Genomic DNA, 15,949 nt, shown 5'->3' with positions numbered 1-15,949 from the left:
CACTATGTCAGGCACCCTGTCGAATTCAGAGAAGCTCCAGCGCCTTTTGGCCTGGTTCAAGGAGAACAAGGTGACATACAACGAGGAGGCGATCCAGATTGTCGAGCGCACAGCGACCAAGACCCACGGCAACATTGTGTCTGACGGCTTTGGCGTTTTGGCACGGCGCGATCTGGTCGACGAGGAGCCGCTCGTAGTGAATCCCAAGGCTGCTGTGATTTCTCCTGCCACCAGCCCGCTCGCCAACCTCTTTGACGACGAGCAGCTGGGCGGCAGCCTGGCATTGTGTATCTCGGTGATCTACGAAATGTCGCTGGGCGCCGACAGCCCATGGTCTGGCTACCTGCAGTCGTTGCCCCGGCGTGCGGACATTCCGCTGTTGTGGAACGACGAGGCCAAGGCGTGGCTCGAGGGAACAGATGTGGGCAAGGTGGGTGGAGCACGATCTGGCCAACCTCCGCGACGACTTTGAGCAACTGCAGGAGGTGGTGAGCAAGTATCCGTACGTGTTCCGGTCTGAGAATGGCGTGGAACTGGAGTAGCTTCGAGCAGTTCCTGGATGTCACGAGTCTGGTGTCGTCTAGGGCATTCATGGTTGACGTTCCATCGTGACAACTCGATGGTGCCGTTTGCCGATATATTCAACCACAAGACTGCCGGGGAGAACGTGCACATTGAGAGCGAGGAGATGGTGTGTCCGCTATGTGGTGAGGCGTTCGGCTGCGAGCATATGGACGGTCTGGAGCAGAAGGAAGAGGATAGCGAAGGTGGCGAGCACGATCATGATGGGTGCTGTGGTGGCCATGACCATGGTCACGACCACGGCCACGACCATGACCATGGTCATGATGATGAGGAAGGATGCCGAAGAATGGGAATCAGACGATGACGAGTCTGATGAAGAGGTGGGGGAGGAGCTTCCGCTGCTGATCGACGACAAGGGCAACGTGGTCGAGGATCCCTGAGTCTGAGGCCGAAGGCAACGGCGGAAATGTCGAAGATGACGATGCTGCCATGGCCGGAGCCGACTCTGACTACGAGAACATGGACAGTCGACGATGAAGAGAGCGACGATGACGACGAGAGCAAGTGGATTGATACTTTGGATATGGTTGTGGTCCAGCCGTGCCGTGCCAACAACGAGGTATTCAACACGTACGGTGAGCAGTGGGTCGTCATACCTGCTCCATCGGTATGGATTCTGCGACGCTGGCAACCCGTTTGATTCAGTGCTGTTGGAGATCGACGATGTCCTTGAGGCATTCAAGGTTGCTGTATCGGAGGATCGCGCCATGGCTGTCGCCGAGCTCATTGCTGAATACCCCGAGTCCTTCCAGATCAGACATCGGGCTATGGCCCAGGAGGAAGAGGAGGAAGAGGAGTGAAGAGGAGGAGGGGAGGAGGACGATGCTGAGGATGGAGTGGATATGGAGGACGAGGAGGACGGTGATATCGAGGATATGGACGAAGAGGATATCCCGATGATGGAGGAGGATAGTGAAGACGGATGAGGAGGAGGAGGATAAGACGCCACCCAGGTTCTCCATCGATGCGCCCGGCCACCCGAGCCTGTCTCTGGCCGTTCTCCTATCCCTGGGCTTCTCTGACGAGGCTGCATTCACCCAGGTGACATCCTGAAATGCAGCTTCTCCTGCACTATCTCCCCCTTATGCGGCAGTTCTGGAGCACCTTCCAAGACAAGCTCGATTCTGGCGTCTCTGTCGCTGCCGCCTTCCGTCACGGCCAACAAGGACTCGCTTATGAAGAAGAGATCTGTCTCGCTGGTCTGCCGTGCCGCATACATGCTGGCCGAGAAGCGGCTAAGCATGTGCAATGACAATGCACTGGGGGCCAAGCCCACGGATCTGGCGCAGCTGGAGCGGTGGGAGACAGTCAAGCAGCTGAGGGCGAACGAGCGCAAGACGCTGCAGAACTGTGTCAAGACATACAAGAAAGCAGTTACCAAGCTCAACTAGAGAGTATTTCCGACATTCATTACAACTACATAAAACCTAGTCTATGCGGATCAAAGACCCGGCCGTGATTGCCGCTGCCGTAGTGTCGCCGGCCAGCGAATCAAGGTAGATGCCAAACACGACCTTGCCGTTGATGCGCATTTTGCGCGCCAGCGTTGCGTACGGTTCCTTCAATACTTGTGCTGACTCTTGGTTGACGCCAATCATCTGGCATCGGCGGCATGGACCCGAAACTTGGAATTTTTTCTTTGCAATCGACACCTGCGACCATTTGAGTTCTTCAAATGGCGCAATCCGCGCGGTCTTTTTGGAGCCCACAGACTTGACCAACGATATTGGGCCGGTACTGTGTAGGACCAAACCTGCTCTTTGCATTCTCGAGGTCGGATTCTTCAAGCACCCAGTCTTCGACCTGCTGCGCGCTCTCACGGGTGACCAGCAGGATCTGCGATTCGTTGGCAAACGATAGGTCGCCGCGCCGTGTCCGCGCAAAGCACGCAGAGTCGCGGCGCTCCAGGCTGTGCAGTACAGTGGAGCCGTCAGCCATCCCAGATATGAGCAGAGTGGGCTCACAGGCAAGGTAGCAGGGGACTGAGAGGACCGAAGACAGCCAGCCAGAGACTGCCGGGCGAGCTGATGCGGAACACGTCCATGCGGTCTCCACATACGCGCGACTCGATGTGCTCCAGGTCGAGCTCGCTTGGATGCAGGCTAACCTCGAGTGGGCTGAATCCCTTGGCGTGCAGTACGAGTGCGCCGTTCTGCGTGTCAATCTGGGGGCGGATCAGTGCCATGCGCGGGTACCGCTTCTGCTGCATCGGAATCGTACTGTTTTCGCGCATAACCATGAAGCACCTGTCAAACCGCAGCCCATGCGGGGTTACATCCCATGGCGTGTTGACAGGCACAGTGTACCCATGGCACGACTTCACTGGATACACAATGAGCTGGTCTACCTCGACACAGGCTGCTGCTTGCAACTCGCAGTCGTCGCTGGCAGCTTCAGAAACCCTGGTTTCGGCGTCAGAGTCCACAGAAATCCCTGCTGAAGCCGCTGCGTTGACTGTCTTGGCATAGTCACGAAAATGCCGCACCAGGAAGCCCACAAACATGTCGATGTCTTCCTGGCTAGTCATAGCGCCGAACGAAATGCGCAAGGCGCCCACAGCCTTGCCTTCAATAACGTCGTTGTCGTCTCCGCACACGACTCCAAGCGATGCATACCGGATCAGGTCGGATGATGACAGATTGAGCCATTTCTGCGCAGCGCCTGGGTTGCAGAATCTGCCTGTACGTAGAGCGATCTTGCACAGCACTGCGAGGCGCTCAACTTCAGAGTATCCGATGTAGTCGTTTTTTGGGTCCTTCATGTTGAAGGCAACGATGGGCCCTTGCTGGCCACTGTCCTCAGTGGCATAAATCTCGCACATTGGTATGCCATTCGAGTGCGTTAGCCCCCTGAGCTTGGCCATCGCGTACTGTGTGGCCGATTGGGCATGTCTAGACACGGCTGCTGGCGAGCCAAAGTTTGCTGTGTATGCGTCAATGGCATGGTTGACCGAGAGAATGTCGATGTAGTTTAGCGTTCCATCCTCGTAGCGGGCCTCGGCGTCAGCGCGGAATTCCTCAAACTGCGTATCAAACGCCAGCACGCCGATGGTTCCTCCACCAAAGTACTGCTTGGGGCGCAGGAACGGAATCGACGATCGCTTAATCAGCAGAGCTCCGAGCCCAGTGGGCATGCCAAAGATCTTGTACAGTGACAGGGCCACAAAGTCTGGACCGCTGGGTAGGTCGTCGAGCGCGAGCGGCGAACTTGATACAAAGCCAGCAGCGTCCAGCAACACCCACCACGGCGCATGCGCGTCCGAGCCGTCCCTCTGATACAGGCTCTGGATCTTGCCTGCTACCGTCAGCGGGAATCGCTGGCCTGAAAAGTTGCACTGTGCTGGGTATGCCAGCAGACTCGTGCCCTTTGTATTCTCTGGTGCCAGTATCTGGTCGAGATCGCCGAACTGAGGCTGGAACAATGCCGATGCCCCTGTTACTAGCCAGCTTGCGCACACCGACAACGCTGGTGTGCGATTCCTGTGTGTAGCAAAAAATGCCCTTGTCGTCCATGGGTGCCAGCTCGCCCGCTAGCTTGATTGCTGCGGTCGCATTGGCAGTGAACACCACCGCATAGCTCTTCTCGCTTGCCCCCAGAAACTGCAGAAGGCGGGCGCGCGCCTGCTCGATTCCTTGCGTGCGTCCATTGCGAGCTCTCATGCCGCGAGTGCGGGTTGGCGGGGATGTTTGTCAGAAGCATGTTGGTGTGGTTCCGCACGTGCGACGCAGAGCAGAGTGTTGAGCCGGCATGGTCCAGGTACACAGTCCGCAGAGTGCCGTCAGAGAAAAGCTGTGGGTAGTCTGTGTGCCGAATCGCGTCCAGTCGGCCGCCGTAGTCATCGACTGGTGCTGTGCAGTCAGTGGCCATATTAAAAAAGAGTGGTAAAAGTACAGGGTGGATGAGCTAGTTGAGAGAGAAAAACACAAAAGCCTCTTTGCAGTGTCTTGCACGTCGCCACATGTCCCTTGCCCCTCATGTCCCTCGCTATTTATACGACGGACTACAGGATCCCCCTCTCTGCCACAGGACGAAGGGCTGTTGTAACAGCTGCACGCCTGCGCAAACGGAACGAGGCGGGGATTTTGCAGTAAAGGCATTTTCCATTTGCTTGTCACGAGTATAGAAACAAATGTGATCGACTTCCGTTCTATAGGCCCATTTCGCAATGCGCCTTGGTGCGTGCGACCAATTGCGCCTGCGCATTGGGCAACTGTAGCTGTGGAAATGTCGCCGGCGCCCAACACACCCGATGCCGGCAGTGCCGAATTCGACGGCCTGGTGTGGTGGGTCACATCCGCAATCAACCGTGCGCACACTGCATAGATCAATCAACCCACGTAATCTTCTGGAGATCACTGGCGCTCGCGTCTTTCTATGCCCAGGGCTTGCGAGCGGCCTACGTCAGCGAGAGAAAAAACGAGGTGCAGCTCACCTTCGCTTCCCTCCTTGAATTACTCCATACTTTTTTATTTACTTGCTTGGCTGCAATGACCTTTGTAACAACAGCCGACGACGTTTCGACAGCAGGCAGCATCCTGGTTCTCCCGGCAGTGTCGATCGGCAACGTGCCCCAGCTCAGCATCGACCTGTTTGTCAACACCTTGCGGCTGCCGCGCATCGGCATCATTGACACTGTCCACCTTATACCGCTGTCAGGACCCGCCGGCTTTGACCACCAGACAAGCACACGGTCGGTTCCACTAGAGGTATACCAGACGCCTGACAGAAAGTGGACGATCTTGCAGCAGCGGTCACCGCCCCTGCCTCACCACCACCGAGCCTTTGCGCAAGAGCTCATCGAATTCATCAAGCAAGGCAGGTTTGCCAAGGTGGTGCTGCTGGCCAGCAGTGATGCTGCGCTGCGTACCGATAAGCTGATTGACGGCCCCCAGATCCGCACGATCTCGGTCGGCGAGGATGAACTGGCAGCGAGATTCCGCGCTCTGTCACTTACCGATCTGCATGAGGCGGCGGGTGGAGAGGACAGTCAAGACGCCCTGAAGGGCGCCCTCGCACACCTCCACTCAGCCGGCGTCACCAAGCACCTGGCGCGCATGTGTCTGGACGCCAATGTGCCGCTAACTGTGTGCGTGTCGCTCGTCAATGAGGGAGACAACGTGCCGGATGCTGTGCTGATGGCAAATGCAGTCAACAGTGCACTTGGGCTGATGACTGAAGCCGCAGCGCAGTGGCAGCCGCCGCGGAGCTGGGAGTGGCTGATGCCCAACAACACACCTTCAGAGATGTTCTAAGGGGACTAGCGAGAGCCACACTGATGGCTTTCAGATGGGTGCGTTGTAAGAGATACTGAAGGACGGTTGTCCAAGATGATGGCTGCGGCGGCTGCGCAAGCCGTAGCGCGAGTATTTGAGCGAACTGCCGCGTATTTTTCCTTCGTCTAGCATTTTCGAATATAGAGCTTATCCTACTCTACAACACAGAGACATAAGGAATGGCCCTATGCAGTACGAATTATTATTTTTTTTTTTTGAAAATGGTTTACTATTTACGCAGATAATGTTAGCAGACGCTAGGCCTGCGAGGAAGAGCTAGCTGACGGGCGGATGGGCTCGTGGAACGGACTAGTTCCATAAAAGCCCTCACCCTCGCTGGCAGCATCACTATCGGCAGCGGCAGCGGCAGCAGATGCGGCGACAAATGTGCGGATGTGCAGGTCGGCGAGATCAAACTCGTCGCCGTGACGCGCGACCCAATCCTGACAGAACAGGCTGGCCCTCAGGAACCGGCGGTGCGTGTACTTTTTGAACACAAACTCGCTTTCCTTGGCGTGGAGCAAAGCGCTGACCATGATGTCAATGCATGGCTGCAGTTCCCCCTCGGTGAACCCAGAGTAATGGCGCAGATTCGCATCCCACTTGCCAGACCTGAGCATGCGCCGCGCCAGGCAGATTCCCGCTGCAGCGACGTGGCTGGGCGGGAACACCATCAGACGATAGTCGATCAGGACCAACCTCCAGTAGGTACTTGGCGATGGTGCGCGTCTGGATGTTGTATTGCTCGGCCTTGGACACGCGCCGCAGGAACGTCATTGGGTTTGGATATGCCATGTCGAACCCCAGCGCGGTTAGCATGTATACCTCTGCTGCCATAACGTCCTTCGTTGTGTAGCAGTTGCCAGCGAGAAAAATGAAGTCATCGATGTGCGGTGTGGTCGTCTCCTCGTACTTGGAGGCGATCAGCAGACCAGTGAGTCCGGCCAACTGAAGCCTCGACATGGCCACATGCCGCTTCGACAGGAAGCGGTCCACGATGTTGATTGCCAGGAACAGCGTCTCGGGCTGCATGCGGAACTTGTAGTGGATCTGGATGATCCAATCGACCAAGATGCGCCGCATGTCCCAGGTCAGCGCCCTCTGCTTGCTCATGTACTCGGTGCACGGCAAGTACTTGGGCTCAGCATCCCGCAGATATTCGATAATGTCCTCGATATACTCGGAGACCATCATCGGGTCATCTGCGTCATCAGCATCCAGATCATCCCAGTCGTGCTTCTCCTTGGCTGTGGGCGCCTCCTCAACCTGTGTAGCACCCTCGGCCTGCGTTGCATCCTCAAACGGCGAAAGCTCTCGGGTCGTGAACCCACGCGCCGGCTTGCACAATCCGGCGAGCATGTGGCGGGTCATCTACGACTGTGGCCTGAGAGTCCCGGCTCTCCACCGACGTTGTCGAGTACGCGTCATTCTCATCCTTCTTATTCGCCACATGCCGGTGGTGCTCAATCTCATGCCCCACTGTCGGCTCGCGATAGTCGAATTTGTGGTCCAGCACGCGCCGGTAGCTCTCTCTCTCTTGGCTCAGTGCCACATGGACGCGAGGCTCAACCCGGGTGTGCGCATTGCGGACCGCTACTGGCACACGATACTCGAACTTTTGGTCCAGCACGCGCCGGTAGTTCGCGCCTTCTTTGTTCAGGCACCACGCGGACCTGAGACTCACCCCGGGGCCGCACATTGCGGGTTGGCTCCGCCGCAGTGTCGACAGAGTTCGCCCGCCGCTTACGCGTCTCCAGAGGGACCGGCCTCTCTGTGTCAGACGCAGATGTGTATGAATATTTCGGCGCCGCGCCAGACGATGCAGATGAGGAACGAACAGCCTTGATTGGGCGCAGTGCGGGCTTTGAGGTCAGCGATGCCAATGCCGGGGCGGCCGCCACGCGGCGCAGGACGCGGTATTTGGCTGTGTGTGCTCGAGGAGCTACTCGCAGCAGAGCTAGTGGGCAGGTCGCGGTACACCTTAGGCTTGGCTGGCTCCACCGGAGCCAGCGGAACCCGCTTGTTTGTGTTGAGAGACACAGCCATTCGAGCAGCCCTTGCGACTGGGACAGCAAGGAGCCTTCCAGTAGAGCTGACTTTTGTGGCCGCTGTGCTTCCGGTCTTCTAGCGAAAACAGGAAGAGATATGTACACAACGTTATTAGTTTGAGGCTGGGTAACAAGCAAGTATTGGCAGCAACACCCGTATCCAGCACTGAATAATATTAAAAGGCCTTCGCAGGCGAAATAAGTAAATATAGAGAACAAGAGCAGATGCAGGCAGCAGAGGAAGCAAAACAACTGGCAAAAAGGAACAGAGCACAAAATCAACGACAGCAAGCCAGGCGCTGCTCTGGGGAGAGTAGCCGCTAGTCCACGTATGAATTTCTAGAGTATGAGGGATCACCGAGGACCACGCAATTGCAATCTTTGCTAGCAAAGGGGAGCAGGACTTTCAATGAAGCAAATCGCTCCCAGGCCCGCCGAACCGCTTTTGCAAGCTACGACGTGTCTGAATACTGGGGTCGGTCTGCCAGAGGGCACAGACTGCACAGCACAATGTGCGTCAGCAGCCCTGTGCTCCTTGCGCCAGCGGAGATGCTGGCGGCGACGCGGAGGCGCCTCCTCAAAGCTGCATGTGGCGACAGAAATACAAAAATAGAGCCCACGCCGTCCCCTCTTGGGAACAGACAGGGCGTATAGTGAAATGTGTCAAAGAACGGCGGAATCTCTAGACGGAAACACAGCCAGAACGCCCCTCATGCAACAGCATGCTGATTTTCTTTGTGGGCCTACAGAAGCCCCGCTCGAAGCACGGATTTTGGATGTGCGGCATAGAGAATCGCTGTGCAATCGGTCTTCGGCCTGCTTCGGCCAGGTCTAGCCACCCCCCAAAACAGCAGACTGGATCACACAGGCGAATAGCATGGGTTCAGGCAAAAACGGCACACTGCACCTGCCTGGGCGGACTGCAGACGACATACTGCGAGGCAGCAGAAGGACAATAACAGCACATCGGTACTCCATATACAGCATCGGATGTCTGGACGAGGAGGGGAACGCAGAGGGCTTCAGAGATAGACAGGGGATTGCATGCCGTTCATGTGCATATTGATAGGTTGCCAGATATCGCATGGCAATCGCAAACCAGACGGGCTGCCAGCAAACACCCAAAAAAGACGAGGAATAGTGTGTTGGCATGTACATGATGCAATGCATGTTGCGCAGTACAGACATCAACATAAAACCAAAACAAAAGGAACCTTACCTGTGTGCGGACGTTAGTCTGCGAGACTGCAGCGAGCGCAGTTCGGGACGAGCGGACATTAGCGTCCTTGCTTCTTGATATGGGGCGACCCATTGCTGAAGCAACAGATGCCGTGCGCGAGCTGTGCACACCCATGTTCTCAGTCTGCTCTCATATCAGACTGCTTGTCCGAGCCGGTGGAGCGAAGAGTTGACTAAATAATGCGGGGTGAGGGAAGAGCCAGGTTCGGTTAGAGAAAAGAGAAGGATTCGTACGAGGAAAACGGGGTTACTGATACCCCCGGTCTTGGTTTACGAGGAAAAGCCATTGGGCAGCATGCAACAGAAAGGTACATGGCAGCGAGGGCGCTGAGCCGTGACCACATGAGCACCGCTGTTGCTGTGCATGTTGTTGATAAGCTCCATCCTCCAGTAGGACGTGCAGCTTGCTCATAGTAAACACCAATCCCGCCAGACCATTGTTTACTGGTATTACCACAGTTCCCCCGCGAAAGCGATCTGGGCAACGGAAAAAGGAAGAGGTGGCACACCCACAAAACCACACCTGCCCAAGCAGTAGGATCTGGGTACTGCATCTGTTGCCGCCGATCTGGTGGCGGTGCGGAGACATGGCAGGATCAAATCAATACAAGCAAACTTACCGAGCGTGTGTTGGGAGGCATGTTTGCGAATGCTGTTGCAGTTTGTGAATTGCCGACCAAGGACTGCGAATTGGAGTGAATTGAGCAGTGCGCCCGCTAATGTACGGGAGCGACGACGGGTGTGCAGAGAAATGAAACGAGAAGAAACAATGTAGCGCTACAGGCTAAATAATATTACATAAATTTAAGTGACGAGAGGCAAGTGGGGAGAGAGCAAGGGTGCAGGATGAGAGAGCGATCGAGGAAAAAGGACCAGCAAATGTTCTGAACAGGGGCGAGAAAGGGCGCTGGCCGTTGGGGAATGGAGACGAGAGAAAAAAGGCACACCCTGTATCCCGCTCCATAGAGCCAAATAGAGGGCGGTTGTACACAAGGCCGGCCTAAGCCAGGCACTGGCGAGCATTGCGTGCGCCCACGGCCACACGACCCCCCCTGCTCTCCGCACCGCCTTTTGCGCTGAATTCATGGAAAATTCCAATTTGAACTCCTGCGCAGGAAACGCTATTAAAGCACCGCCGCCCCCCTTCATGGTACTCTATGAAAGTGGCCAGGCAGTGGGCTGTCGCTCAGGTGGGTGCCGGATTGGACGGCGGTTTATCAAACAGCAGCGTAGAGTCTCAGGATTGCGCTTCTTTCAGCATCTAGATCGGGGCCCCGCATATTAGCCCGGAACTGGGGATAGGTGCGTCTCTCTGGCAAGCGCACCCCACCAGGAAAGGGGACCAAGGCAGAAGAAGCAGTGTCTGGCTCAGCACAGCAGAGGCTGAAGACAATGGCAGCATGGGCAGCTCGGTTTTGTGTATTACATGATGTCCCACATCCTGCACTGGAACTAATGCGGCTAGCGAAACCTGAAACGCAGCGCTCTGCAAATCGCTGTCCCCCCACACGTCAAAAGCAGAAGGCATGGAAAAAAGTCAGACACGGCCCACAGGGAGGGAGAGGGGCGGTCTCAAGCCCGGGCAGCACAATCGGGCCCACCCAAAGATAATCAAATGCATTCAATGTCCACCATGAGCAGCGGTGCTGTGTGGACGAGCCAATATAAAAGCCAGGTGACCCGGCAACCACTCAAACAAAGAAGATCCACAACACGACCTGGTCGCACCTACCTGGCAAAGCTGATTTGTGGCCTATGTCGTCGAATGAACCGAATGCGGTGCAATCTATGATGCAGCCAGGACGGAGAAATAACCGTGCAAGAGTTAGTCTAGATATGGGGTGCAATATGCAGCCTATGCTTCAAAATAGTGGAGCTCGAAGGGCCACAGGACACTGGGCAGGACCAGATGTGCAGACGGGCTGCAGAAGGAGCAGGATAGACGCAAATATGCGACTAGACAGAGTGCAAGAAGGAGAGGGGGAGCAGGCCGTGTCAAAATGTTCAGGAAGCCGGGAGGATTAGGTAAAATATAAAAGCGGCAAGGCGGACAGCAGCCGACATTTATTTGCGTCTGGTTCGTCTGGCAATGCTATGCAGCGCACAGCAAAAAGCCCGCCTCCCCGAAATGGTGACGACTCAGCACTAACCTTTATGTTGTCAACAGACGCTGTCGCTTTCCGGCAGGCAGTAACGGACGTATATTTGTTTCTGGCCAAAGGCAGGTGTTGTCTGGAAAACGGACCCCCCTTTAATAGTCTACTATCTTCGTCCGGTTGAGCGCTGCCTGTGTAGACAGATACGGTGTGCAAGTGGGGACTGAAAGAGAGTGCGCTGTGCTTTATTTTTTGCTAGGCAAAGCCTATGGTTTCTACCAAAGAATAGCTGGGCCGGGCCTCCTTCTCCAAAACAAAAGGCGATAGTTGCAAGTAGCGAGGCGGTAAAAGGCAGAGAGTGAAAAGAAAGAGTGCGGGTCTACTGTCCTGAGCAAAGCCGTTCGCTTCTGTGCCCTCAATCGCACCTGCTTTATATAGGTGGCTCGAGAAGCGGGTGCTTTGTAAAATTTTGGAGCTGCAAATTTTTTTGAGCGAGCTGACCTCCCCCTTTAAAGGAACCGTGTGCCATCCTAGCCGCGGTTCTCCCGCTCCTCTTTGTTGCCCAGTCCCGGCCATGGATCGGCTACAATCGAGGTGACGTGGTTCAAGCGATCGGTGCGATGGGTCGGGCGAGGCCCAATATTCCAGCTCCATCTGCTCGGGCACGTCGCCAGGAACATCGCGGATGTTGGTGATGCTGCCAAGTGGGTGCCCGTGCATATCGTGCGCCCCACCCATGCACAGATCACCGGGACCCTTCATGGGATGTCGCCTGGCCACGCTGCTAGACACACCGGCCTCATGGCAGCTCCTTGCCATGTGGCCTTTTCTTTAATCGCCCAGTAGCCTGTGGAACCACGCGCGGCACCGCTGCATGTGTTTGTGTCAGTGCGCAAAATCAAAAAGGGGATGTGTTATGTGTGAAGGATTCCAACACCCCTGGATGCATTTGGCCCTCAACCTATGGCTGAATTTGCCCGAACGCACTTCCAGCACTCGACAATCGCTGGCTCTACACCACCTAAAAACTCGTTGGGTTAAAAACAGATGTAAAAACAGGTAAAAACATCGAATTACCCGTCCTATCAGGCCGCTGCAACAGTATCTGAAAGGGAGTAGGGGGTTCGCGCGCAATGGTCAAACAAGCATAAGAAGACCAGGTGAACAAACCTGCCGGCTGCCTGGCGGGCGTCGATTCTGTTTTGTGGCATCAACGCCGATTGTCTAGATACATTTCTTCAGAGATGTGCCTCACCAAGCCACAGACACGTCGCTCGTGCGCCGCACCCTCCTCCCTCCTCCCCCAATTATCTCCGACTCCCAACACTCGACGTCGCCCGTTGGGCCAGACCGGGCGGGACGGGCTTTTTCTATTCGTGTGCGATGCTGTGAGCCGACTGAGAATGGCCTCAAAGAAGATCAATCCCGCATGCAAGCGCATTCACTGTTTATTACATGCAGGCATTGCTGGAATGGGCATGGTGTACTCTACTACTCTTGCTTGCGATACAGCCTGAGCTCGCTTGGCATCGACTCCTCGGCCAGGATCGTGTCGCTGAACAGGATGCAACGGAGGCATATGCTTGCGTTAACCGTAACCCGCATAACCTCTCGGTATGCCGTGCCGTAAAGCCGCCTCGTCGTGGCTGCCAGATCAAATGTCAGGTGGTTCCAGCCCGATTCAAGCTGCAGTGGCAGTGTAGTGAGCTGGTTGTCCACTGCCGCCGCGGATTCAAAGTTTGAGGCGCGGATATATCGAACAATGCCCCTGTCGTCTGCCACCTGTACCTCGAAGCTGAACAAGCGGTCGATTGATTTAAGCGACACTACCATGTATTGCAGCTTTATTCCGAGCGACGCAGATGGGTTTCTTGGGCAGGAAATGTACGTGGACGGCAGTCGGGGACTCATTATTTGGAGCACTGGGCCATCAGCAGTGGCGTCACCAACCAGCCCAATTGTGCTCTCTGCACCAGTGCCAGTGGCCAAATGCCACAGCTCCAGCGGATCCGATCCCGTGCTGTTGAACACGCTCAATATTCCTGACTGATAGACGTTGCGAAGCATGTGTTGTAATATGTAATCAATGTATTCACTTTGATAGCAGAATTCACAATGCAGCTACAGCTTCCAAGCCAAGGAAGAGCATTACTATGGCAAAACAAAAAAGCGTCCAGCGTTTGCAAGCTGGCACTTGTGATGCTGCTCACAAAGTGTCTTCAGCCTTTGCTATTGGATATCCTTCAAAGAAACGAGAAACGAGAAACGGCACTTAGCCCATCCGCACAATACCGGCCGCCATAAGCTTGCGCAGGTTGCTGGCAACAGCCGGGTTCTTGAGGATGCTCACGGGCAGCACGAGGGTCGTCCTGCATCTGCTGCAGAATGCTCTGCATGACCGGATCAGACAGCAGTCCGGCGATCTTGGGGTTCGCCTGGGCGCGCTTCAGGGCCTCCTCGGGCTTGAGGTTGGCGTTCTGCTCGCTAATAGCGCTGTAGCACTTGACTGTGAGCTGCTCGACCTCGGCCGTGTGCTTGTGCTCCGTGTCCTTCTCCTTGGCCGCATCCAGCGTGTCCAGAGCCTCGGCATAGTCGCGCATCAGGAACTGCGCGTTGGCCTTGCGCGTGTACGCCTTGATGAAGTCCGGGTCGATCTCCAGGCACGTGTCGCAGTCCTTGAGTGCGTCGGGGATGGCAAGCAGCTTGGTCAGGCAGGCCGCGCGGTTCGAGTAGTTGCGCGCATCCTTCGGGTTACGCTTGATAGCCTCGGTATACTCCTTCTGAGCCTCGGCGTATTTGCCGTCCTTGAACAGCGCATTGCCCTTCTCGCGCGCCTCGTTCGACCTGTCCTCGTCGAGGTAAGCCTCGGCCTCCTGCTGCTTCTTGGTCTTCTCAGCCGTGCGCAGCTTTGTCAGGATGTCGGCAGTGCGGTGCTCAGTCAGCGACTTGTTGAAGTACGTGATCGCATTGTCCAGGTCGCCCTTCTTGCTGTACGCAGTGCCGATACGTCCCAGAGCCTTGGCAATGTGCTTGTAGTCGGCACGGTGCTCGCGGCCAACCTCGACCGCCTCGTTGGCGGTCTCAATGCATTCGTCATACTTGCCCATCTCAAAGTACACCGCCGCCTTGTTGTTGTAGAAAGTGATATCCAGTCGAGTCGAGCTCAATGGCCTTGGCGTAGTGCTCCAGCGCAGCGTCAAACTGGCGCTTCTTGTAGGCATCATTACCCTGCGCCTTGGCCTTGGCCGCCTCGGCCTTCTTGGCTGCCTGCTCCTTCGAGTCCTCGTCCTCAGACATGGGCTCATCCTCAACGACGGGCTCGGGCTTCTTGGGCTCGGGTGTCGCCTGCTTCTTGGGCTCGTCAACATCCATCTTCTCTGGCTGCGCCGCGGGCTCCGAAGCATCAGCAGGGGGCATGTTGCTCAGAATGTCACCCATGCCAATGAGCGAGAACAGAGTCATGGTGATGCGCTGGTCAGAGGCATACTCCTGCAGCTTGTTCGGATCAGCCTGGATCGCCTGCACCTTCTGCACGTAGTCGGGCTGGGCCAGGAAAGGCGAGAGCTTCGGGTCAGCAGCGATCTTCGCCAGGACATCGCCCTGGAACGCACTGGACATCTTGGCCGCAACGTCGCCGAACCCTAGGCCCTCAGCCTCCTGCTTCAGCTCAGCCTCGGTATCGCGCAGACCCTTCTGCAGCATCGCATTTGACGGGTCGTGCTTCAGACCCTCCTCGTACGTGGCCACGGCCGCGCCGTACTTGCGCAGGCCAAACAGAGCAGCACCCTTGCGGCCGTAGCCCTTGGCCCAGTCCGGCTTGATCTCGACCGTCTTCTCTGCGTCCTTCAGCGCCTCGGCGTACCGCTTCAGCGAGGCGAGTGAGGCGGACCGGTTCGAGTACAGAACATGGTTTGTCGGGTCAATTTCAATGGCCTTTGTGAAATGGTTGATAGCCTCCTCGTGGCTACCTGCGGCGAAGGCCTTGTTTCCAAGTGACTTGAGCTCGTCGGACTACATGGCAAGCGCAGTTAGCAACAGTTGGTGTTGGGTGCGTGCATGCTGCATGCTCTTGCTGCTGCTGGTTATCGTGTAATACTTACCGTAGACATGGCAAATGACTGGCAAATGAAAGTGTCCTTTTGGCGGTATTTGAAAAATGAAAATGGGTAGAAAGGTGAAGAAGCACCCGCGTTGCTGGGCGTCAGGGCCAGACACATCACCTCTGTGTTTAGCGATCGAGCTTCTCGAAAGATCCCCGCCCTTCGCAGATTAGATCAGATCACATCATTTTGTGATGGTAGGGGACAATTAGCAGATATCCTTGTCATATACACGTCTGTGCACTGGTATCCGGTATCCAGCAGCCGAGCGGCGGATATACACCAGCCGGACAGGTAGCCCTGGCACAAGTAATCGCACCTGCGCTTCCTGCCTGCACATCTTCTACATGCCAGCCACAGCATAGACAGATCCGCTAATTTGATTCCTGTGCTGGCTCACTGTTTTCCTAGCCTGTTGCAGGCTTATGCGCTGGGGATTCCGGCGGCACACATATCGCAAGCGGTATTACCCGCCATTATGCCAATGCCATTAGCCCCTCGTTAAGGTAACCTGGCCCTTCCAGCAGCATCCTGTCGAGCAGGGAAGGGGCTGTGCACGCAGGCGTCAGAAATACAAGCTCCGTATTCCCTCGCGTGGAAAATAACAA

General features: G+C 56.0%; 6 protein-coding genes across 6 annotated transcripts; 1 reads left to right on the top strand and 5 right to left on the bottom strand.

Annotated features, from left to right (window-relative positions):
- Positions 1-4: 4 nt before the first annotated feature.
- On the top strand, positions 5-1,976 carry DL89DRAFT_291309 (SET domain-containing protein; the record flags this gene model as incomplete). The annotated part of the gene is made up of 10 exons (XM_040890181.1): positions 5-430; positions 474-514; positions 543-600; positions 653-714; positions 776-892; positions 942-993; positions 1,025-1,192; positions 1,242-1,381; positions 1,491-1,626; positions 1,698-1,976. The coding sequence occupies 10 exons, from the start codon at positions 5-7 to the stop codon at positions 1,974-1,976; spliced, it is 1,479 nt and encodes a 492-aa protein (XP_040745493.1).
- Positions 1,977-1,982: 6 nt separating this feature from the next.
- On the bottom strand, positions 1,983-4,516 carry DL89DRAFT_265728 (PLP-dependent transferase). Its single transcript, XM_040886798.1, is given in 16 exon segments — positions 1,983-2,279; positions 2,299-2,609; positions 2,641-2,671; positions 2,693-2,804; positions 2,832-2,956; positions 2,987-3,043; positions 3,071-3,260; positions 3,288-3,377; positions 3,405-3,434; positions 3,456-3,607; positions 3,629-3,727; positions 3,749-3,791; positions 3,828-3,856; positions 3,887-3,973; positions 3,993-4,166; positions 4,186-4,516. The coding sequence occupies 16 exon segments, from the start codon at positions 4,450-4,452 to the stop codon at positions 2,013-2,015; spliced, it is 2,064 nt and encodes a 687-aa protein (XP_040745492.1). The 5' UTR covers positions 4,453-4,516; the 3' UTR covers positions 1,983-2,012.
- An 820-nt stretch (positions 4,517-5,336) lies between these two features.
- DL89DRAFT_274255 (uncharacterized protein) lies at positions 5,337-7,049 on the bottom strand (the record flags this gene model as incomplete). Its single annotated transcript, XM_040889164.1, has 4 exons — positions 5,337-5,528; positions 5,669-5,757; positions 6,190-6,515; positions 6,538-7,049. 4 exons carry the CDS (start codon positions 7,047-7,049, stop codon positions 5,337-5,339), a joined length of 1,119 nt encoding a protein of 372 aa, XP_040745491.1.
- Positions 7,050-9,301: 2,252 nt separating this feature from the next.
- On the bottom strand, positions 9,302-9,773 carry DL89DRAFT_265727 (uncharacterized protein). The gene has a single exon (XM_040886797.1). The coding sequence runs from the start codon at positions 9,732-9,734 to the stop codon at positions 9,393-9,395; it is 342 nt and encodes a 113-aa protein (XP_040745490.1). The 5' UTR covers positions 9,735-9,773; the 3' UTR covers positions 9,302-9,392.
- A 2,835-nt stretch (positions 9,774-12,608) lies between these two features.
- On the bottom strand, positions 12,609-13,311 carry DL89DRAFT_265725 (flagellar associated protein; the record flags this gene model as incomplete). The annotated part of the gene is made up of 1 exon (XM_040886796.1): positions 12,609-13,311. The coding sequence occupies one exon, from the start codon at positions 13,306-13,308 to the stop codon at positions 12,733-12,735; it is 576 nt and encodes a 191-aa protein (XP_040745489.1). The 3' UTR covers positions 12,609-12,732.
- Positions 13,312-14,750: 1,439 nt separating this feature from the next.
- DL89DRAFT_107172 (TPR-like protein) lies at positions 14,751-15,426 on the bottom strand. Its single transcript, XM_040883059.1, has 4 exons — positions 15,342-15,426; positions 15,059-15,252; positions 14,914-14,991; positions 14,751-14,805 (listed from the first exon to the last, which is right to left on the bottom strand). The coding sequence occupies exons 1-3, from the start codon at positions 15,348-15,350 to the stop codon at positions 14,964-14,966; spliced, it is 231 nt and encodes a 76-aa protein (XP_040745488.1). The 5' UTR covers positions 15,351-15,426; the 3' UTR covers positions 14,751-14,805; positions 14,914-14,963.
- Between the last annotated feature and the right edge of the window lie 523 nt (positions 15,427-15,949).

Source organism: Linderina pennispora (genome assembly GCF_002104995.1).
Source record: "Linderina pennispora strain ATCC 12442 chromosome Unknown DL89scaffold_3, whole genome shotgun sequence".
Lineage (NCBI taxonomy): Eukaryota > Fungi > Kickxellomycota > Kickxellomycetes > Kickxellales > Kickxellaceae > Linderina > Linderina pennispora.
The sequence above is the reverse complement of the archived record's forward strand: the minus strand, read 5'-3'. Positions and strand labels throughout refer to the sequence as shown.